The 25,274-nt window shown below is 36.4% G+C and overlaps 1 protein-coding gene across 1 annotated transcript in view; it reads left to right on the top strand.

Moving 5' to 3' along the window:
* Positions 1-25,274, top strand: part of LOC145978177 (protein argonaute-2-like) — an 87,454-nt gene that overhangs the window by 13,983 nt on the left and 48,197 nt on the right. The window contains exons 5-10 of the mRNA XM_083110617.1: positions 3,042-3,184; positions 6,642-6,803; positions 10,518-10,611; positions 16,190-16,322; positions 19,919-20,038; positions 21,979-22,104. Of these exons, the coding sequence (XP_082966743.1) occupies positions 3,042-3,184; positions 6,642-6,803; positions 10,518-10,611; positions 16,190-16,322; positions 19,919-20,038; positions 21,979-22,104 (778 nt within the window). The remainder of the gene's footprint in view (positions 1-3,041; positions 3,185-6,641; positions 6,804-10,517; positions 10,612-16,189; positions 16,323-19,918; positions 20,039-21,978; positions 22,105-25,274) is intronic.

Raw genomic sequence — 25,274 nt, 5'->3', positions numbered from 1 at the left:
GTACCACTATGACTTGGGGTACTGCTGCAGAAAACTCTCCCAGGGAGGGAAAACATTGTCCATGCATGGGGAAGAAGTCCAAGTCTGGTGGACTCATGTCTGGACTGTATGGCTGATGAGTCGATACTTTCTAATCATAATTTGTTCGCAAATCGGTCACAAACTTCCTCCGGTGCAGGAGTGCAAAATGAGTGATCCATCCCAAAACAAGCCAGGTTGGTTTTTGCATTCTTCTGTGTAAATTTTGGTTGCAGCAATGATAAAATGCTGCTGTGACAATAGTTTCATATGAGACTCTACAGGTCTTGATGATTTCTTTGTGATCAGAGGCAAAGGTGATCATTTGCTTCATCTTTGCTTGCATTCGTTGAACTTTTTTCGTCATGCAGGTGATGGGACGTCACTCATTCATGATTTCAACTATAGTGCAAAGCAGGGTGGATAAATATCATGATTTTTATTAAGAAAATAATGTTTGTTGGTTTTTTTTAAAATAGATTTCTTTTTAAAAAACATACTTAAGATCGATTGAATGGTTTTTGGCACCATGCACATAGATATATGTTTTTTTATAGAAAGGCTTTTTCTAGTAAATGGCCCTGTAAAATATTTGAACAGTTTGATTAAAGCAAATAAAAAACACATTTTTCTACATAGGAGTCTCCTGTGTGTGCCTAATCTACATACAATACATTTTTCTGTTTATGGAAATGTTTGTTATTGAAACTAATAATAATAATTTCATAAGTTTTCTTCCAGTGAAACTAAAACAACTTAAAATAATAACTTAAATATTTTTATAATCTTTGTACCTGAATTTTGGAGATTTTTTTAATGATAGTTCGAAAAATATCAGCTGCCATGTTTATTTACAATTTAATGATATTGACACTATTTATGGTTTATGATTAATATTTTGTATATTTTTCTACACAAAATGTTTGCTATTTTTGCCCATAAAATTATTCAATTTTAAGTCAAGGGAAATCCTGTGTTTACATTTCCTTTTGTATGAGCTTCATACCATCAGTATATATATTTTATTTCCTTTATTTTCCTATGTTAGAACCTAATAATCACCATTAAATGATTACAAGAGTAATGTACGTTCACCAAACGTGTTTCTGATATCTACAAAATCCTTATGTACATTATTCTAATAATTATTAATTTAGAGTGATTTAAATCAGTGATTTTTTTTTCTTTAAAAAATAACCTGATTTCAATCAGTCCATCGTGGTTCAATGTCTACGGTTCACGGTTTGCTCATCACAAACTTCACGCAAAGCACTGTAGATATTCTGTTGGGTTTTTACCATGTAAATCTTCAATTTTCATGCTCGATGTTTGGTCTTCGACCATCACAATACCCAAGTTGCCCGCAGAAGTAATTTCTAACACTCTGTCACTTGCAATTGGCATACACTAGGGAACTGATGAATACATGTGCACAAGCCTTCAACTGCAACTGGTGTAACTTTTACTTTGATTGTATCATCCACTCTGCAGTGTTGCCACATTGGGTGCATTATTTTATTTAATGATTCTCGTAGTTACAAATAGCAGCCGGCTTGGTGTCAAGTAGTCTACTTTAGGTCTTGTCATTGAAGTTTATGGGTGTGAATCCTGGCCTTGGCATGGGTATTTTTGTGTGTCCCTTCATCATTTTCATTTAAACGTCACTCGTCCTTGTTGTCACAATAGGCAAAAGTGGCAAAAAAAGCAAATTAAAATGACAAAAATAATAAAAGAAAAATAACTGTTATTGAATCATGAAATACACCTTTTTCACAGGACAGGAATCAGAAATTCAAATTTGTTTCCTATTCTGAAGAAGACCCTGATATAGGGTAGAAACATCACATGTATATGTCACATAACATATGTCACTTGGCAACGAACTTTCAGAAATAAATTAAACGTTTTGTACAGAAGTGTCCTGGGTTGTCAACGTTGTCAACACTTTCTTAGGATCCTCAGATATTTACTCTTTTCCAGCTTCTCTTTTCATATGTTCAGCACTGAAAACATGTGGATACTATATCCCTAAATATAGTCCACAAAATATAATATTGGAACTCTCCCCCCACTACAGAAAGCCCTTGACAATCTAAAATTTAACACTTTATCAAGAGCTTCATATCTCCCCCTTTAAATGTAATACTCAATCCTCCCACTAAAATTTACATGCCAATTGTGGACTTACTGCTTACATTGTAGAGTGGATATTTCCTCTTCCAAAAGAAATAATTCTCGATCCCCACACCAGAATTTCTGCAACTGTAGTAATACACAAGAATTGGATATGCTTTCAATTTAATGGTCAATCCACCTAACTAAAATACCAGTCATAATCTAAGACTTAACACGAAGAGCTGGATAACCCCCCCCCCCTTCCTCCACCCAACATTTAATTCTCAATCCCCCCAAAATCCACATGTCAATTTAAGGCCTAATACATAAGACTTTTATATATCTTCCCCCCTCCCCCGATAATACCTATTACCAGTTACAAGTCCCTTGGAAGTCTACAAATTGCTATTTATATAATAGCAATGATTAATTGATAACGTAATTAAACTTGTGCCCAATGTTATATTGTTCACGTCAAATTCCCATCACCCCCTCCCCCTCAATAGTCGGATGTACACAACGTGCATCTACAAACCTGCCTGTGGGCACCCCTGCTCCTAAATACTTTCCTTTCTTCATGTAATGAATTATTTAAGGTGCAAATGTTTTACACATATTTTAGAAAAATATATAAATGTTGAATTTTATATTATTTGAAGAGAAAGAAATCCCACCAAAAAATTTCGATGGTGTAGCCTGCGCCATAATCCTCCCTGTGGCCACCCCTGAGTTCGGTTGTCTGTTTAACCACACCTGGAACTTTCTTGCTATGTTTCGGTACTAATTTCAATGAGAAGAAATATTTGTATTTGAAAGATATGGATGGTAAAGCACATTTTGTACCCTTGTAGTCTTAATAAATCAATTGCAACTAAGTTTGTATTGTTGCATGTGTTTCAATATTCCAGGTATGTTCCAGCTGGCCGATCCTTTTATTTCCAACCTTGGGTGAAGGGGAAAGGAAGATTTGATTTAGGTGGTGGTTTAGAAGGATGGTTTGGTTTCTATCCGAGCTTTATTCTTCAATGGAAACCATTTGTTAACATTGACGGTGAGCACTATATTCATCTACTTAGTAGGGATTGGGTAGATTAAGCTACACTCTTCAGTATCGTCTGATATATTGGCATTCAGCATCGATATGTGTATATATGTATAAATAACATACAATTTAGTGCAAAATTTTATGTCTTGTATCAGTACACTTCTATGTGCATTCATTTTGTCACATGGAGAATGTCAAGACGCTAATAGATTTTTCTCATGTTTGGGTCAGCATGTCGACGTCCACAGTATCTTATCTTGTTGTTTATTCTGATTTCATTTTCATCACTTTTGTAAGGTTCGTCAACATTGTTCATCGTGTTTTAAACAAAAGCTTGCCGTGAAGATGAATTTGATGCGGTGGTCCGATTCCTTGGCCCATGAGATCACCCAACAAAACCACATTGAATTTTTTTTCTTTGAGTATATGTGGCAGAAATTTTATGAGGCAAAAGTGATGAACATATGAACTGAAAGCCAGAATAAACAACACGATAGATATTGTAGATGTCGACATGCTGGCCCAAACATGGGAAGAAATCTATTATTGTCTTGACATTCTCCATGTGACAAAAGGAGCACACATAGAAGTGTACTGATACAGGACATAAAACTTCTTAAGTTTATCTATCTATCAATGCCACCAGTTTATTTTTATCTTCATTAGTTTCTGATTTATTAATAATTAAAATGTGTCAGACACTTTGTGTACATTATCTTGGTAATATGCACCTCCATTAGCAATCCATTGCACCGGATGGTCTCCGATGCTTTGCATGACACACACAAGGATTTCAGGATCTACGTTCATCACTTCCCACTTGTATTGCAGACACTTTCCCCCTCAAGTAGCCCCAGGGGAAGAAATCTGGTGACCTCAGGGCAAGGGGGGGGGGGGGGGGGCAAAGGAAAAAACTAAAAATGATGGGACCTGGGAAGAATTTAAAATTCCTTCAATGTATCCTTGCTGAGGCAGCAAGGCACATATGTACCATGGCTCCATTCTGTTAGTACCAATTGAAAGTTTTGCAGCTGAGGAATCTTGTACCATTTGTGAATAGCGTTCCCATCACCATTGTTGACCAGCTGCAGGCCATCTCAAAACAACCTTCTGTACATAAGATATATGTTGCTCCACAGGCCACCGCTCCATGGCTACTGAAATCCAAGGCCACGAAGCACTGCAGTTCTTCCCCTGCTCCTCCTATTGCACAATGTTCCCAGAACAAAACTAGGTAGTCAAAAATGCTCCACCCTGTACATAGATTGATGTCAGAAAGTTGCACATTGGCGCCTTTTCTGTATCGTAAGAATTTCATGTCAGTCCATGTCTGCTGTGTATATGAATAATAAATGTATTATTATCTGGTGAATATAATCTACTCGTTCATTTTAAGTTGCTGCCAGCAGCAAGTGCAACAGTAGTACACAAATCAATGTTGAAATTGTCATTCTTTTGTCTTTACATCCTGTATATTTCAAAGGGAAGGGTCTAGTAAGCAGACAGTAATACAAGGTGGCGCAAAAGTCATCACCTAATTTTCTTAGCCTATAGCTTGGGTTTTAAATTAAAGAAAGTATTTTTTTTGTGTGTTAAACTTTTATTGATACTTGTAAGTTTTATGTCCTCAATTTTTAAAGATAACATCCAATAAATGACCACCATTCAATATGATGGAAATTTTGGCTCTTTTTAATGTGTTTTCCATGGTGTTGGAAAGAATCTGTGAGGATATTTCAATTTCATGCTGAATATTGTCCTTTAGTTGCTGTAACATCTCTGGCTTATTTACATAAAACAATGACTTCAAATATTCCCAAAGGAAAAAATCTGGAGCGATGAAATTGGGGGACCTGGCTGGCCATGGCAAATCACCAAAACGGGATATTACTCTGCCAGGAAAAGTGTCACGCAAAAGAGCTAATGTTTGCAGGCTGTATTTGGGGTATACTTATTCATTTTCACACACAATAAATTTCGTGAGTATTGTCTATTTAACTGACAAGACACTACTGATGTAAACAACAAGATGTCAAAATAAAGGTCAGGTCAAATTGGATGATTAGTTTTGCGCCACCTGTTATTTTTTATTAACATAAACAGTGTAGCATCTGATGAGCAAGAGGCCCCTCCCCTCTGGGTACTGCTTCCCTGTAGGGGGTTCAATATTTTTAACATTAAGGGATATCTATTTCGAGATTGAGTTTTGGTTTTCAGTCCACTTTATGCACAGATAGGCAAGGCAAGTCAGGACTCCACAGTTCACCATTGGGCTTGTCATCTAGTCAATGGTAACTAGTACCTTGGCCTATCATATGATGGCAGCACTAGACAGAAGTGGGTCAAGGGTGCTATCCACGGTATCAAGAAATAATATAGTTTTGTGAACTTATTTTCTTGTTTTTCATGTTGGTGTTTTTAAATGTATTTTGAATTAAATAATGCGTGGTTAATGAATGGTACTTTTTACACACAAAGTGTATTCTACACTAAAAGCTAAACCAGCAGTCATTCCTCTATGTATTTTCGTTTCCCCATTTTTGTTTTGATTATTTGACTTTATTTTTCCACCTTTTAGACAAGTATAGATGATGAATATAAATAAAAATCAGATGAAAGAGTTAGCAATAAATATGATGGATCATCCATCAGTCAGAGTGGGAATGAAACATGCTTCGTTACTGAAACACCTCACCTCATCCTGGTTTTTAACCATGGGCATGTTTGGGGGAGGGGGGTGTTCCAGGGAGTCCAGACTTACAAATTACAAAAGTTAAATAATCAAGATATACTTTCTTTAGCATTTGTTACATAATCGATGGTTATTTAGTACAGCGTTCAGCATTATTGAAAGGCGAGAAATTGGGATCATACGGTTTTGAAGGACAGTTCCAAAGATTTAAGCACACTACTACAACTTATGATAATATGCATAAAATACTAATCAGGAACTTTACTTTTTATCAATTGAATCTTACTCCTTTCTTTGTTATTCAATAAATATTCACTTCTTTATCTATTTGACATTAATTTCCTTGCCAGGGCAGTTGTTTTCATACAAATTATGATGATCTTAACTATTTGTAATCTAGATAATGAATACATACTGTAATACTTCTATTTTTTTACCAAATTATACCTATTCATGTAATAATAACAATACAATATTAATTATTTTACATAATTAATATTATTATTATCATTATTATTGATATGCTTTGTCGGACTCCCCCCCCTCGAAATATATTTCTAGATATGTACCTGCTTTTAGCATATGTTTATTGTATGTTTTGCATGTGTTTAATGTCAAATTTAAGTTAGTAATCTAAAATTGAAAGAAATTCTCTTGATCTATCAAATTTGATTTAAATTATATTTAAATTATTGATCTTGTATTGCACATATCTGCTAGATTTTGTTTTGCAGTCTTATGTTCTTGACAATTTTCCTGTTGAATTTCTAGTGGCTCACAAAGCCTTCCCGAAGAACCAGAAGGTAACCTATACTTTGTATGAACTTTATGAGAGTGGCCTGAGACGTAATGATCAAGGACAACCTCGAGATGAGCTGTTTTCCAGGAAACTGTCTGAACCAATTTTGGAGAAGTTCAGAAAATTCATTGTGGGTAAGTATATTAAATTACCTAGTGTGAAATGCTACTTTCATTCAATTTTTCTGATTTAAGATAGTGGAATTTCATGCCAAGTGTTGTCAACATATTAAGAGCATCGAAGATAATGTCAAAACATGTATCTTTGCTTTGTTAGTACTAATTCATGGACTGGCCTCAAAAAGTATAAGTACAAAACACTTTGCAGGTTGCAATAATAGGGCAAATAGATACTCGCTTCGGCTCCCTCGAATCCGTGTGAACAATCTGGGGGAACCTGGTTATTGGAATGGTATGTTATACAATGATCAGTGGTGGGTGGGTCATTCCATGTCAAATCATCCAGAATTTTGTGAAAATGTCACCCACCATCTCCGATTTTGATGAAATTCGGTATACTTACAGAACTTTTGATGCCGATTACAAAAATGACAACTTTTTTGCGATTGGTCAAGGGGTTCAGAAATTACGTGTTTTTAAAAATCTCCGTGTACGCCACATGTGGCTCCACTTTGAATGACACACATTAGGTTATAAATTATAGTTTCTTCTCTCAGGTTTTCCGTAGAAACTTCAAGTTTGTTTTCTTTTGCTCAGGATAGTGTAAGATTTCATTTAAATAAGGTTTCAGATCAGTGTATCAATAATCATGTATTTTATATATAGTTTCATGTATTTTTTTAGAAAAATAAATGACTAACTTCAAGAGCAAATTTCGTGCAATGCCCCACCTTCAATTTTCCCCAAATTTTATAATATACAGGTAGCTCAGAGTGGGTACTAATGCTTGATGGAAAAATTGGGGTGGGCGGTTCAGAGACAGGGTGATAAAAAAATCATTTGCATTAAAAGTTAATCTTATTAAAAATGCTTATGTATTTAGCACAAAGTCTGAAGTACAATATGTTTTGAGGTATAATATTCAAAATTTCTGTTCACTATGTGTGAAGGCAAGCATAGGCGTAACCTGGTGGGGGCAAAAGGGAATCATTTGCCCTCTCCAAAATTTATAGATTAATTAAAACCTACAAGTTAAATATATTTTGTGAACCTCCTGGCACTTGAGGAACAAACAAAAAAAGAGTAATTATTGTGATTTTTCAAATGTATTTAGCAAATAATCTTTGACACTATTTTTATGGGACTGAAAACTTTGATTCTCTCAACGAAAGATAGTTCCCATGTTACGCCCATGAAGATAGTACCGAAAAATACTTACTCGATTGTATTCTATGCATTGCCAAAATTTCATGCACCATATATTGTGCCATTCACATTTTCTGTTCCGAACTGTAAAAAAAATATATCTGTACCTTCTCTGGATTCTACGTAAAAGGATTTTCTTGGAATTGCCGGCCTGTCAAGGAAGCTATGCTTTGTTGCACGCTAACTTCATCCACGGTTTACTTCAATTCATATCTACTTGTATGTGAAAACTTCAGTGTTTTAGGTGGACTGTCGAGCTAAGAAACAGTCATCGTTGAAGGAGTTGATCTTTGGATTTTGTTGAACTTGGAATGGAGGAGAAAGAAATAGGTGGAAGTTGAATCAGTGACACCATATTCAAAATACCGTGGTCAGCATACAAATGATTTCTTAATTAAAATTGTTCAATCAAAGTTGACTCTTGTGTTTCATCATTTATTTGCAGTAGTAATGTAAGTATATGAAGACATTATGTACTAGAAACGCAATTTGTAATTTTTACACAAATCAATGATCATTAACTGTAAGTTTCTTACACAGTAACTGTAAAGTAACTCACAGTTACTTTCAAAGTACCAGTAACTGTAACAGAGTTACTTTTTAAATTAGTAACTGAAACTCGGTTGCTTGTAAAATGTAACTTACCGAACACTGTAAATAGCCTGTAACCTAAGTTCAAAACAGTGCATACTTAATCTTCCTGGTGCTGTTGTATAGTACTTTGCAATCACTAACACATTGTACTGCGATTTGTTGACATTTCACCTTACATGATTAATAAGAAACTTATGCCTCTAATACTATTTGTATGGAATTGGTACCTCATTGCTGCACTTGTTACATGATACTGTTGATATCTACACAAGTCTTCTATAAATGTTCCAACCACCCCATCACAAGGAGATTTTCTGTGGTATGTGTCAAGAAAAGCTCCATTTGGAAAAAACGTCAATCAGCACAAATGTGTATTATTAATTCTTACTTCATATTACCTATCTCCGTGAAGAGTAGCAAAAAAAATAAATTCCGTATTGAGATAAAATGCACAAAAAGAAGAATGATCTCGAAGAAAATTTGCTAAACTTCGGAATGCTAATGATGATGATTATAATTTTTTTAAAAAAATTGAAGACAGTTGAAACTAACTTAGATACAGTGGAACCTTGATTTTACGTTGTTCAGGGACCAAGCTGAAAAAAACCTTAAAACCTAAATTTATTAGCAATTTGCTATGTTGGGGATTACCAAGATTGAATGTAAAATGCAGGACAATGTAAAATTGAGGAACTTGAAATCGGGGTTCTACTGCAATTATTATTTGTAGGTTTTAATTAATTTATAAATTTTGGAGAGGGCAAATGATTCCCTTTGCCCCCGCAGGTTATGCCTATGCTTACCTTCACACATAGTGAACAGAAATTTTGAATATTATACCTCAAAACATATTGTACTTCAGACTTTGTGCTAAATACATAAGCATTTTTAATAAGATTAACTTTTAATGCAAATGATTTTTTTATCACCCTGTCTCTGAACTGCCTACCCCAATTTTTCCATCAAGCATTAGTACCCACTCTGAGCTACCTGTATATAAAATTTGGGGGAAATTGAAGGGGGGGGGGCATTGCACGAAATTTGCTCTTGAAGTTAGTCATTTATTTTTCTAAAAAAATACATGAAACTATATATAAAATACATGATTATTGATACACTGATCTGAAACCTTATTTAAATGAAATCTTACATTATCCTGAGCAAAAGAAAACAAACTTGAAGTTTCTACGGAAAACCTGAGAGAAGAAACTATAATTTATAACCTAATGCATGCCATTCAAAGTGGAGCCACATGTGGCGTACACGGAGATTTTTAAAAACATGTAATTTCTGAACCCCTTGACCAATCTCAAAAAAGTTGTCATTTTTGTAATTAGCATCAAAAGTTCCATAAGTATACCGAATTTCATGAAAATCGGAGATGGTGGGTGACATGGCCTGGATGATTTGACGTGGAAGGACCCTGGTGTATGTAAACTACTCTTTAAGCTCTTTAAATAATTTACTTAAGGTCTGGTTTAAAAGCTTGTATAATATATAATAAGCATTTTTTCATACATTAAAGCTAAACATATATATATATATAAAGCAAAGAAGGAGAAATAAAACACTCACCAGGTAGTGGGAAAAAGTTTGAATTTTCGCAGACTTTAGCGCTGCATCTTCAGTGGAAGGAGAAAAGACGGACCCTTCGAATTCAATGTTTTGTCACTGTCTGTTTGCTTTTTCTGTAGCTCTTTTTGCCCACCATTCTTATATCGACACACACACACCATCACACACACACACACACACACACATAAAAAAATCCAGTAAACATGGTAACATGGAGAATACACTACTTCATGTCACTTCAGTATGAAATCACCTTCAGGTTGTATCTGTGTTAATACAATAGTATCAAACTGAGATTTGTAAAACCCAACATGTCAGTTTCAGTACTCAACATAGCTCTTGCTTTATTTACAGGACTGAAAGTAGAGAGATACATGCGACCTGGTGATCCAACATCTAAAAGAATATACAAAGTTCAGGAAGTTAAGAGGGCTTCTTCACAAGAAATGTAAGTATGATAGAATTATGGATGAGCCTGCACTATTTTTGGCTGATATCAGTGTTAGCATTAGAAAATATTGTGTCAAATTTAATCAGTCATACTATTTTTGACTGCCAAAGATATGTAAAGTGCACGCACATTTGAGAATTATGCAAGATGTGCAATTATCATTAATTTTGTGCTATAATTTTTGGTAATGGTCGGATTTCAGGTTGTAATGACAGCTACTTTAATATTCTGATTATCTCTCATAGTTCACATAAGGTAACTATGCTGAAAATTGTGGTTCAATCACTACTCTATCCCTGATCCCCAAGTCAACCTCTCACTATAGGCTCATAGCCTATTCTGTAGCTGAAGAAAACTAGGTATAATTTGAAATTCTGGCATTCACACTTTCTGAGGTATATATATTAGGGATGGGCCAATATGGAATTTTGACCGATACCGATAAAGTACCGATATAAAATTTACCAATAACCAATATTCTACCGATCCGATATAAAATTAGAAATGGTCCTTGAAGAACCTGAAAGGTTCATTGACCTTTATAAATTGTTTCAAGGTGACTAAAGTGCAAACAAAATTGCACATTTAGACATTTACTTTTTTAGAAAGTAGGGCATGGAGATTATCCATAAAAATTACAACAAAATGGCAGAATTTTGCACTAAATTATCAGATATTTATCGATATATCGGATCGGTAAAATAATCGGCAATTTTACTCATAAACCTAGATGGGCTGATACCGATAAGAGTAACAATTGATCGGTCCCATCCCTAATATGTATATAAAAAACAACATGGGATGCAGGGTATATTACTTAAATACCAGAGGCGAGGCATCCAGTCATCGGGAGATGCAGCGATGACCAAGCAAAATAATAAAAATATTGCATTTTATATATTTTAGAGAAGCAGGAAAATAATAAGTCAGAATACTCGCATATTTGTCCGAAATAAGCCAAGCAACAGCATGAAACTGTTCGAAATACGCAAGAGATTTGCTAATCTTAGCGCATTGAAATGAGGCCCCAGTACTACCCCTCGTGCCGAACCATCCCGCCAAGTTCCCTATTGAATGCAATGGTGTTCGTGAGCCCAGCTCATCGCAGAATGATGCAAATCTCTCTGGTCTGCCGGTGCCGAGAACAACCGAATGCTTCCGAACATACAGACAGGTCCAACGACCTGTACTTTCCCCCACTCTTGGCAGTCTGGGTCATAACAGGCCCTTTTCTCAGCCCCCATCCCCATGCTTACAGCCACGGCAGGGTTTGTCTGGAGTCGTCAAGATTCTTCCGAGTGTCCAGTGGCGTGCTCAAGGAGGGGTGGTGAGGATCATAATTCTGCTTGAGCTCAATATTCTTTGAAAAAAGAAGAAAGCTAAGGCAGGAAAAGATGGCAAAATGAGGACTTCAGGAATGACTACTAAAAAGTACATGTAAACCCCCCCCCCTCTCTTCAAACATCCTGGCCACACCACTCGAATGTCTGCTATTTCCACCTGTTAAGAGGAAAAGCACACATTGAACAATAAGAATCTGCTTTTCATTATCAAAACAACAATTGACTGCGAACCATAGAGGTTCTTCTTACCTTTAAACTCGAGAATTGAGGTGTTTGCATTTCAGTGTTCATCATATTTAATAATTCTCGTCGTATGAGATAGAATTATGTGTCTTTTGTAGTCGTAAGGTCTATGGTATGAGCTTTAACATTGAATTGGCAGAGAAATATTGTGCCCCCCCCTCTTCGTTGACGTTTGGCAAATCTTGCGATGACTACGTAAAAATGTCACACTTCGCCACTGGTAAATACTCATAAATAACTGTCCCTTAAAATCCAGGAAGTCTAGTACAGTCAACGGCAGATTAAATAGGAGAAAAAAGATTTTCCCGAGAAAAAAATTAGTTGGCAATGCTGGGAACACCGAGGCATTCTTGATAAGACGCTTGAGGAGCATCGAGCAAACTTTCCTGAGAAGCACAACTCCAGTATCGAAGGTCATGCTACATGTGGATTGGCAACTTTGGGGAGCATGCTGTCTGTCTACACAGTTCTCCCCAAATGCCTGTTTAAAGATGAATCTTCTGCTCACATTTTATTTTTCAAATGTTCTCACATTGTAGTCATTTTACAATTATTTTTATTTGTTCTTATTTTGCTTTGCTTTTATGTCACTTGTATAATTAATCGCAACAATGAAGATTGATGATAATCAATTAAATTGATGATAATCACATTAAATTGATGAAAGGACACTTAGAAAAGAGATTGCCATACCAGGACTCGAACCCGGAACCTAAAGTGGATAGGTTGGGGAAGACATCACTAACTCCCGGCCATGAACTGTCTTACAATATGTTCATGCCTATAGCCTGACAAGTTAAGTCCCGATATGCGCAGATCGCTTCGGAGCACTTCCTATTACGTCATCCTCCCCACCACTCTTCTACTCACTGGTCTGGTGTTGAGAGTACCAGTGGTGCCAACTCAGCAAAATTAAGCTAAAACAAATATGACGATTTTCATGGTACAGTGGCTCTCAGCGACAGACAAACCTGCAAACGAAAGTGAAATTGTTGCGGAGAATAGAGTGAAAGCATTGTGGACAATGAACAAAAGGCAATTGTACTTAAAAATTCAAAGTCTACCTTATGTGAAACAGTATGCGATTGACACGAAATTTAGAAACGCGGGGCACACCATAATACGACTTCCGCCTTACCACGCAGACTTAAATCCCATTGAACTTGTGTTGGGGGGAATCAAGGTTAAGGCATTCACTGGACGCAAAGAAAGAATTGCTGGGAAAATTATTTAGTGAATATTCTGTACAGAAATGGATTAAATGTTGTGAACACGTGAAAAAAATTGAAGATTCTTACTTTGAAAGAGATGGACTTAAGGATGAGGGTGTAGATGAACTGATAATTAGACTTGGTGAAGCAGATTCAGACACGGACACAGATTCATCGGTAGACACAGACTCGGATGAGTGGGAGAGTGAAACTGAAGAAGGAGAACTGGAAAACATTTAGAAGGTGAGCTCCGTTCTATCGTTTATATATTTTTCATTTTTCTATCATTTTATTTCATACATTTCTTATGCTGGTAAGAAATATCCCTAATATAACTTAATTCATTTAAGGTTTAAAGGGAAAATATCAAAATGTATTTTGAATTTAGCGTAATCAATATGTAGCGTAGGTGAGGGGACACTAATTCATGCCTTACACATTCAAATTTCGTTGAAAATTCTCAGACGATTGCGCTCCCTCCAGGTCTGCAACACTGCGAACGAACGTCGCCTCAGACAATGGGGTGGGGAAATGTGATGCGAGGTGCGCAAACAATGGATTGCAGCGTCTTGTTTTTAAACTTGTCAAGTTATAATACCTGCTTTCAGTCACCTAATTCATAAGTGACATTAATCCACAATTCGTTCGGTGGGGACAAGCCACGTATTGAGTGGAGAGACACATCTCGTCATATACCAGATACAATCATGGCCTATACTTGAATTGATTGATTGAATTGCTTTATTTTACTTTGCTTCTTGTGCCACTTTGGGCTAATTTGTGAAGATGAGGATGAGTGATAATATGATGAATTTGATGAATGGACTCTCACAAACATCCAAGCCCAGGCCAGGATTCGAACCTGAGACCTCTGGTATCATAGGGCGATGTGCTAACCACTGCCACGGGGGCTGGCACCTATACTTAAAATATGACGTGCTAAACACTACTTTCGGAGATCATTTGGACATGGCAGTTTTCATATACAAGTTACATTTTCTCTATTTAGATTCATTATGTCCCAATTTTATCCTCATAGATAATCTCACAACAGTGCAAAATGTTTTAATTGACTAGAATTCACAATGACTAATATATACTGGACCTACATTTATTAAATGCAAAATCTGGGTGACGACAATGTGCATCAACACGAAATGAAAATGCAATTTTCATTCAATACACTAAAAATGCTGACCAAAGCAGACTTTATTATATATTATTATAACACTTCACACGTAATCCTCTAACAGGTTTTTCGTCGGAGTAAGAATCACAATGGCTTAATAGGATTATCATTCACTACAAAGCAATAAATATTAGATAAACCTGAAATGAGGTGTTAGTATTCACCAATTCACCATAAGAGTTGCAGCAGGTAAAACAAAATACATATGTAAGAGTGTAAGTTTCTATGTAAAAATTGACTGAGTGGCAACACTAGATGCTTTTATGTCAGGGGTCCCAGGTTCGAATACCAGCGTGGTTATTTTTGGATGTTCTCTTCTTCATGGTCACAATTGCCCAAAAGTGGCAGAAAAGTGATGCTAAATAACAAAAATTAAAATGTATGTGAAAATTAAAAGGCGAGTTGAGAGCTGATAGGTAAAATATATTTCATGAGCGATGTTCGATAGAAGTTCTGTTAAGATGTCAAACCTGTAGCAAGTATATAGCGAAGTTGTGTGAAGGATTGAAGATAAGCTTCTATCACATTTAATATAAGCTTACACAAAGATAGCGACTGAGCGAGCTAGAGCAATGCGAATTTCTGCAAATGTCAGAATTTGAACTCTAAAATAATAATTCTTAAGTGATGAATAGTATCATGAATAGTATCATGTTGTAAGCCGGTGGGGATTTGAGGTGCTTTGCGTATTGTTGCTTTTCAAAATCATTTTTGATAGAGGCAGCATATTGCGATAAGTTCTTAATAAGTTTGGGTTTTTGTTTCAAGTTCATTTTATGAACAGAAAACTAATCGGAACTGGGCCTACAGTTTAAAGTGGGATCCAAACCATTATGTTTCTCCACCGGGTATGGAACCCAGGGCCCCTTGATTGCAAAGCTTGACGTTATCACTAGCTTTTTTGTTATTTCACGCCATTGTTCTACCAGTCTCCATTAATTGCGATGATAACGATTAAAGATGTGATAGGTGGAGGTGGGATGAAGACCAGGTTCTAAACCCAGTTATTCGCCTTTGAAGCACGTTACGCTAACCAATTTGCCACGGGGTTGGCTTTTTCGTTTATGTCAGTTCATCAAATCAATCTATTCGTCATTCAAATTCCAGAGGTAGCAAAGCAACTTCCGAGGTAACAAAGCAACTTAAAATAACGAAAACAGAAAACAATAACATATACACTTATCATCACCCAGCAAATCCACACACAAACCTCTTTTCACATTCGTTTTGCAGAATGGCCTTGGGGATTTACGATCGCCCATTTCCTGGTTCAGCTCGAGACAATTCAGGTGCCTTATCAAAGCACCCCTTAAGCATGCAGGGTTTCTAACCCACTTCACCATGGGATCTACTATTACCTTTGCCGTTGCTTGTACCCTTGTAAGATATATATTATCCTAGTAGAAACATTTTCTTTCTTCAGTGAAAATGCACAACCAAAACCACTATTGCTTTTTTATAACATGCTGCTAAATGTCCAAGCCTCCCAGAGTTCCATATTTATATTTTTGCATCTCACATTTTAATATACGCTTTGCATAACAAACTACCAAAAGAAATTTCTAATTTTAAAATTTATTTCCTTGCAGGTTTGAGTATGAGGGTCAAAGAATAACTGTGCAACATTACTTTGACAACATAAGGAAGGAGAAGTTGAAGTACCCTAATCTTCCATGCTTGCATGTGGGCAATATTGAAAAGACAAATTATTTACCTGTTGAGGTGAGAAATAATAAGCGATTCGATGTTTCTTTCTACAATGCATTTAATACTCTACTGACTGTAATCTTAACTCACTTGGTATCAGTTGATGTAACCATTGGTGATATTTTTACTGATCTGATATTTCTACAAGTAGCCCTTAATTTAGTGAAAAAATTCTACCATTTTGCTATTATTTTTTTATACGTCCTTGTTTTCTAATGTAAATGGCTAAATTCACAGTTTCTTTATTCAAGGCAGAACCTATTGCAGTCAAACATTAATTAAGGAGAACAATGATTGAATCAGGGCTTCATGGAATGTTTGCAGTTTTATATCGAATCAGAATATCAATTATGGTATTGTTCAATACTTGATTAGTGTAAAAAAATGAATATTGGTCCATCTCTAATGTATACATTACATAATATACACTCATCACTGGTGTATACTGTGTTAAGAACCTGGGCTATAGCACCATACCATAGTGTTCGAATGAACAAAAATTTGCTGGTGGGGGTGTTTTTGTTTTTTTAACTCATTTGGGGTGGCGGGTTGAAGTGATGTGACTCTGTGATTAAAAATATATACCTCATAAATAACACTTGGAAATATACACTTTCAGCAAGGAAAGGATTTCAAGAATTCCATTCTTATTTGCATGAATGAGAGGCCCATATTGTGAAATATTATGTAAGCCTATATACAAGAATAAAAATGAAATTTCAATGTACCTATTTTCACGATTTTAATTCGGGGTACTCCTTGTTGGCGCAGTGGTAACGTCGTTGCCTTGAAACTAAGGTGTCCCAGGTTCGATACATGGTAGTTTAGATACTACTTTAACTGTAGGTCCGATCCCGATTATCTTATCTGTTCATAAAGGGACATACAAGAAAAATCCACAACGATTTGGAGCTTATAGTCATTCGTAAGCCGAATAGACAGCTTCTTAATTGTGTCCCTCATTTCAGTTAACTACACAACACAGAACATATCATTCACAAAAATACAATCCACTCAGTACTGTATTCACACGCTGCCTCTAAATAAATTCCACGCACCAAGACCACTTGACGCGATCTAGACTAGAACTGGTCCTTGTCATTTCGGTAATAAACCATTCATGCTCAGCCAACAATTTTCTACTCCCCACTGTATCTCTAGTTGTTTGAAGGTCAACAACGTCTTTTTCAACTTCCCTGCAAGTGTTCAATGATGTTCTTGTCCCTGCCATATGCCACACTTTCCCCTTGCCTGCGATAATTTGGCTTCAAAATTCCCCATTCCTGGGAAAATTACATGGGCCTGATTAAGTTCATGATTTGGGTGATTTGAGACAGCGTATCATTGCGCTAACACCACCTCAAATGCTGGTCAACACTTGGCATGAGCTTCAGTATCATTTGGATATCTGTCGAGCTACAGATGGTGCCCACATTGTGGTGTACCAGCGTACATAAAAACTTTGTGAGTTACTTTGAACAAAAATGGGACAAGTAAGTAACTTAACAGATACTAAAATATATGTGTGTATTTTTGTATACCTCTAGCCCAGACACCCTGTATTGTATATACTTACACATTGAGTGAGTTCAGAAATTAAAGACCATTGAGAGTGTGATTTTTTGTGTGCTCTTTTCATACCAAACTAACAAATCATAGCTGGAACCATGGCTGTATGTAAGGGGAGGGTTAAATGGGTCCACAACGCATTAATTACATAATCAAATCAATAGTAAATCATTTCATTATATTACTTGGAATAATTTTGAAAACATTGTTTATGGTCACGTCGATAGATCGATCGATTTGCATTGGCGTAGCATGAGCATTTCAGGTGGGAACGCCAAGTCCAAAGGAAGGCTATGCACTTTTTTTGTGCCTAATACTCTATTTGAAAGTAGAATTTCATTGTTTTGTTACCTGAAGTCGGCCGGCTTCCGATAAAACATGATCCATGCATTTAAAAGCTAGCAAATGAGATGCCTCACTTAGCAACAAAGGTTTGGAAGTCTTGTATTTTATAGCTTGTTTTAATTAGGTTGGTCAATTCAGAACACCATACTCCATTCGGAGTCTCTTGCACATGTTTAGCAAAACAATATTTTCTTTCTCTCAGCACACCCAGCTAACCAAGGAAACATTTCGGCATGACGCAAGTCATTAAAAAACCTATCCGAATCATAAGCGCTTCTAGAACAATAGTGTGGATATTTATTATTGTGGATAATCTAACTATTGATTGATTTGCTTTATTTTACTTCGCTATTCTTCCAGTTTTGGCTAATGCGAAGATAAATATTAAAGGTGATGATATTGATGATGTTGAAGTCCACTCACAGTACCCATGCTAACCACTCCGCCACAGAGGTCGGCGGATGATCCACCTATCGTACACTACTGACACAACAGTGCTTATTAGTAATTCAGACTACTGTCTGGCATACATCACGTTGTGACATAAAAAAAAAAAAGGCAGGAAGGGTCATATGAGCCCTAGAACCAATCAGGTGCTCCGTACGCCAGTGTTCGAGAGAGCATGTCACCCGTGCTGTAGAGATCCAAGCTTTCCCTCAAGACAGGCAGTCCTGGAGGTCAAACCCAAGGAATATACGGCAAGCCTACCTGTCATCCGGCCATCAAAGATATTAGAAAAATGCTATAACGAGAGCTGTTTAGTGGAGTGTTGTAGGTATACTGCGATAAATAGCTATTATAATGCCATATAGCTCAAACACATATATAATTAGTAGAGCCTAGAATTTAGGCAAAATGCCTATTCGTTTCGGACGCTGGTAGACAAAAATTGAACACAGAAGTACACCGATCCGAAGGTTCTTAACATTCTGAACAATACTTTACGTTGCCTTTTTTTTGCCTATTTACCGTACGCTACCTTTTTCAAACATTTTTGCATTTTTATGCCTCTTTTGTCATTCCGACAAGATATTCTTTAAAATTATATTTCTCTTCTATTTGATTTCGTTTTTCAATAACCCTTGTTATTCAAATTATTATTTGTAAAGACTGCCTTTTTGCCTGCCATTTGTAATACTTTTCAGTGCCTGAACATCCGGACTCTAATAATTAGTAATGTTTTACTTTTTTATTTACAGCATTAACACATTTTTTAGCCATATTACGTAAATCAGGGAACGCAAACGCAGGGCATATTGGCGTTCAATAACTTAGTGACACATTGATATGAGATTGTTTAAAAGGAAATATATTATTGAAATTCTAAACCTGTTTAATGACAACAATAATAATAATTAGTAACCCTCTCACATATATAATCATTAATATCAAACCATAATTATTACTATTACTAACAGTCTATAACTATTAAGATTAAAAATTAAATTAAAACTTTCCTTGGACTGCTGAAAGTTTAATCCTCCCAAATTTTTTCTCTATGTATACGGCCATGGCTGGAAGTATACTTGAAGTTTATTCTACCATTATAAGAGTTAGCTGACATACTTAAGTTACCTCTCAACCTTATGTTCAGTTACTTTACATTTTCAAGGAAGTGTTTTGAGTGTGCTGGCTGCTTCAGTTGTATGGTATTGCTGCTGTTCTGATCCATTTTTGCATTGTACTTTTCTTTCTAGTTGTGCACCATTGTGGCTGGACAGGTAGTGAACAAAACACTTGACGGAAGTCAAACAACAAAAATGATCCGGGAAGCAGCAAAGAAACCACATATTAGGAGACAGCAGATACTAAATGATGTAAGTATGCCTAATGACAGTAAAACTTTTTTATTTTTATGAACTGCTTGAAGCTTCATTTTACCCTCTATTGTGAAAGTTTGCAAATTGTGAATCATGTGACACCATTACAATTATTATACCTACATGCAAATATATGTTTTCAAAATGTCACCTAGTACATATAATTTCCAATTTGTGCTAGAAACCATGTACAGAACAGGTTAATGTCGTATCATGCTGAACACGTGACTCTAAACTGGAACCTCTGGCGTCATAACTCGATAGTCTAATCACCACCAAAAGGGCCCCACTGAAGTGCTGGAAAAGTAGCTTCTTAAAAGCAAATTACAGTGGATCTGTAATCTCTGCTGACACGGGATTCTAACAGAAATCCACAGGATGCGGTGAAATAAGACGTTAGCTTTAGGCAAGGAAATACCTATAATGGCAGACGCGGACTCGCCAACGACTTTAACGATCAGAAATTCAAATCCCTTATAAATAGTTCGAGAAAACATTTCTCAGCCTGAGTTGTACTCAGAAAGTTATCGCGTGAACATCGCGTGAACAGTTCTTGCCTCCACATTATGTGCTGATTAAGGATTGATACGTAAAGGAGTTACCGCGAGGAGTGATGCTCTATCGAAGTTTCATTTCAGGGACCATGTTGTCACATCTAGATGTACAAGTAAACGAACATTCCTTTATTCCCCTTTTTATTATTCTTACAACCCTGCCAGACCAGTCAACCCCGAAGTGTTAATATCGAGTGTTTGTGTTGTTCTTATTTCACAGGGGCGAGCCTCCTTTGCTTGTTTACGTGTTGCCTTTACTTCTCAGGGGTGTTACCCCCAAGCCACCATCGTACCTCCCACCAGCGAGTAGCTTTAGGCTGTCCTAGCCAGAGTTCGATCCCAAAACCTAAGGGTTTTGTACAATGTATTGGCTGATATAATCATGTGATCAGGGAACAGATTTATATGGAAATGCATTGACATGAATATAAAATATAATGTATTTTGTATTGTATGAATTAGTATGCTTTTGTATGCCATTTGCAATTCATGTTATTGGGGTGTGAAATTGTAAACAACCTTCAGTTGTATACTGTAAATAACAAGAAGGCATTTAAATTATTGTCTTAGTATATGAGGTATACTTGCCTGAATTTAATTATTAGAAAATAATAGGGATGGACCGGTATGAGATTTTTACCAATACCGATAAAGTACTGATCTAAAATTTGCTTATACTGATAACCGATATTCTACCAATCCAATATAAAATTCCAAATGCTCCTTGAATGGATCATTGACCTTCCTAATATATGTGTGTTTCGAAGTGACTGCGATGCAAAAGAAGTTGCATATTTAGACATTTACTTTTTTAAAAAGGCGAGCATGGTGATTATACATAAAAACTATGACAATGACAGAATTTTGCACTGAATTAGAAGATATTTATAAATATATCGGATAGATAAAATAATCTGTAATTTTACTGATACACTGATGTGTCTGTATCGGCCGATACAGATAGAGTACCAATTATTCCCTAGAAAATAGCATGCAAATGGTATAGTGAATTTCAACTGATGTCATTTTGTAATGTTTTCTTTTAAACTATAGGCATAAAATTACCTTATGATTTTGTACACACACAAAATGTACTACAAAGAAATTTCAGCAACAATATGTAGGCTCGACCAGGAGCTTGTCATAACATACAATTACTCTGCCAGCTGAACTACCAAGCCAGTCCTGGTAACACACAGGTTAAACAGTGACACTGAAAAAAATCAGGTGAGACCAGTTCAGTTGGTAGAACAATAGCATAATCTGCAAGAGATGTGGATTCAAATCATTGTCGAGTCTACATTTTTTCCTGAAAATGTATATAAAAATGTGTAGTATACTTATGCAAGCATCATGTAACTTTTTTTTTTTTTTTACCTCCAGTGGTCCTTGGTCAACTTTCCAGCTGACAATACTGCTTCAAAAGAATTTGGATTAAGTTTTGGTGGAGAGTTAGCCAAAGTAGATGCACGAGTTTTGGATCCACCGAAACTACAGTATAAAAGCACTGTAAGTACTAGCATGGGTAGGGAAGTGAATAGATTCAAATGAAAATTTAATTATCTTCCTTCAAACAAACGCAAGCGTATAGAGTTCGATACATAATAAATTTTTCATTTAAATACAATATTTTAGAAAATATTGACACGTGGAATTTTCAGTGAATTCTCAAATAATTTTTTTGTCTTAGAAAGAGCAGCTGTCCAGCCCATATTAAAAAAAGTATAAAGTTTATCAGGAAAACTCATGTTCAAAATGGTGATTCAGTTTTTATGTAAATGAATCAAACCTTGGTTACCCATTTCAGTTGGAAAGTTGTTGTTTTTTTTCACAGGAAAGACTACATTTTTAGAAAGAATTCTTGACATTACACCACCACAAGGCATATAGGTGACCAGTGTCACCTATCGATATTCTTTGCAAAATCGCAACACTAACCTGTACTGTGCATATGCACTTCTGTGTAGCTGAATGTTCTATGTTTGTCTTTGTTCTAGCCTCAGCTGTGGAGTTGTTCTGCACTTCTAAGCGATATAATATTTTAAGTTAACATCAGCTACATGCTTGGGTGACACTTGTTGGCCATGTGTAGGGTGACCATACATCATGTTTTGACCAGAGGTGTGTCCTGGTCGTCCCATCCATATTATTAAAAAGCCACTATTTGTCCTGTTCTATGAAAGTCTAGGAGTTATCTTGAGAACCAAGTCTAAATTTGAGAGACATTTCATGCTAAAAAAAAATATGTATTGTTTTGTGTGTTCCTTTATTTGTAGACAAGTGAATAATCATGCTGTTTGTTTATGGAGCTGCAACAATAATTTAAAGTTCATGCATCTTGACACATGTTTATGGAACTGCAACAATAATTTAAAGTTCATGCATCTTGACACATGTTTATGGAACTGCAACAATAATTTAAAGTTCATGCATCTTGACACATGTTTATGGAACTGGAACAATAATTTAAAGTTCATGCATCTTGACACATGTTTATGGAACTGCAACAATAATTTAAAGTTCATGCATCTTGACACATGTTTATGGAACTGCAACAATAATTTAAAGTTCATGCATCTTGACACATGTTTATGGAACTGGAACAATAATTTAAAGTTCATGCATCTTGACACATGTTTATGGAACTGCAACAATAATTTAAAGTTCATGCATCTTGACACATGTTTATGGAACTGCAACAATAATTTAAAGTTCATGCATCTTGACACATGTTTATGGAACTGGAACAATAATTTAAAGTTCATGCATCTTGACACATGTTTATGGAACTGCAACAATAATTTAAAGTTCATGCATCTTGACACATGTTTATGGAACTGCAACAATAATTTAAAGTTCATGCATCTTGACACAAACTCAAAAGAAATAGCTAGAGTTGTGTGTCTGATGTGTGGGGTAAGATTTTCAGGGAGATTTATAAACAGTTGGTGAAGAATAAAGCTACTTTCAAGAAGATTGGTTCTTTCTGATAAATACTTCTGCAATTACTCAACTTGAGCGTAGGACTAGCATCAAAGTTTGATCAGAAAGGATGAGTGATTTATTTGGTGTATTTTATTATGCTTTTGGGCCACCTATGTCTAATTGTGAAGATGAGTACGAGTAATGATACAATGAAATTGATGAATAGACTCTCACAAACACCCATGTCCTGGCCACGATTCAAACCCGGGACTCCTGCCATCGTAGCGTGCTAACCACTCTACCATGGAGGCTGGCTCAGAAAGGATGAGAAACGATATGTAAGTCATACAGAGATTATAATAATTAATACCGTTGACTACAGGAGATCATTTATTGTTTATGATGTATTATGTATGTAATACATCCTTCAACAAATAATAATAATAATAATAATATGTTAATAATAACAATTTTATAATTGGCCTAGCCAATTTTTCTGGAAGGGGGTTAGACTGATCTCCTTGGGATGTCCTGTTTTTGGGTCAAAATATTATGGTCACCCTAGCCATGTGCCTAAATACATAACAAGAAAAAAGCCAGAAGGGTCAAAATGTTATACAGGGGTGAATTAATGAATAAAAGAAGGACACAGTGCTGTAAGTTAGTGGCAAAAGTGACCACAAGTGAACACGGCACTGCTTTGATTGTTACATATTTAGGTAAATGGTTGCCCACAGTCTCCCAATCATACAGCTGATGTTAACTACAAGGGTTGATCAAATGAAAAGGTACGAAACGTCGTAACAACGGAATCGTTTATATAATACCGATGCCGCGATGGGAGAATGTAGCGTGATATGTAGGGGTGCGATTGGAGTCGCCACGCGGCATCGGAGCATGCAGGGGAACGTGCATTCGCAGGAGAGAGCAGAGGCTCCGAAACAGAGCGCCGTCCAAGTGACGCGGCAGTGTGTGTTCGGACAGGATGGCGTTAACATTGGCAAATTCAACTGTTGAGGAGCAGCGAGGCGTTATCCGTTTTCTGACAGCGGAAGGTGTTAAACCGGCTGATATTCATCGCCGGATGGTGAACGTTTACGGGGAAGACGAACGACCGGGGCTGCTCACGGAGGGTGTGGTTCTGCTCCATGATAACGCACGTCCACACGTCTCCAGGGTCACACACGCGGAACTGGCGGTTCAAGTGGGAGCAGCTAGACCATCCGCCCTACAGTCCGGACTTATCCCCCTGTGACTTCCATGTGTTTGGTCCTCTGAAAAAGCATCTCAAAGGAAGGCACTTCACCTCGGACGATGAACTCAAGGATGCTGTGAAGGACTGGGTCGCGTCACGGCCAAAGGAATTCTGGGAAAAAGGAATCATTCAGCTCGTTCATCAATGGGATCAATGTGCTCAGGCCTATGGAGGATACTTTGAATAAAGTATTCATTTACACCGACAGTGTCGTTTTGTACCTTTTCATTTGATCAACCCTTGTATATAAGTGCAGCTGAGCTTACAACAAATACATAGAAAGAACGAAAGAACGTTGTGCACAAGAAAGCAGGCATGCACAGTATAGTTCAATTTATTTAATATTTAAAGACAAAAGGGTTGGGTGACAGACATCCCTTATGTTCCCAAGTATGTTACAGAAAATTGCACACCTAATGCAGGTTGAAGAGTCTAGATATGATGAAAATATAATATGACCTATCATTATTGATAGATGCATACATAAAATTAAAATGAG

Source organism: Lepisma saccharinum, chromosome 24, assembly GCF_977018435.1.
Source record: "Lepisma saccharinum chromosome 24, izLepSacc3.1, whole genome shotgun sequence".
Taxonomy (NCBI): Eukaryota; Metazoa; Arthropoda; class Insecta; order Zygentoma; family Lepismatidae; genus Lepisma; species Lepisma saccharinum.
Note: the sequence above shows the minus strand (reverse complement) of the source record. Positions and strands in the feature narration are given on the sequence as shown.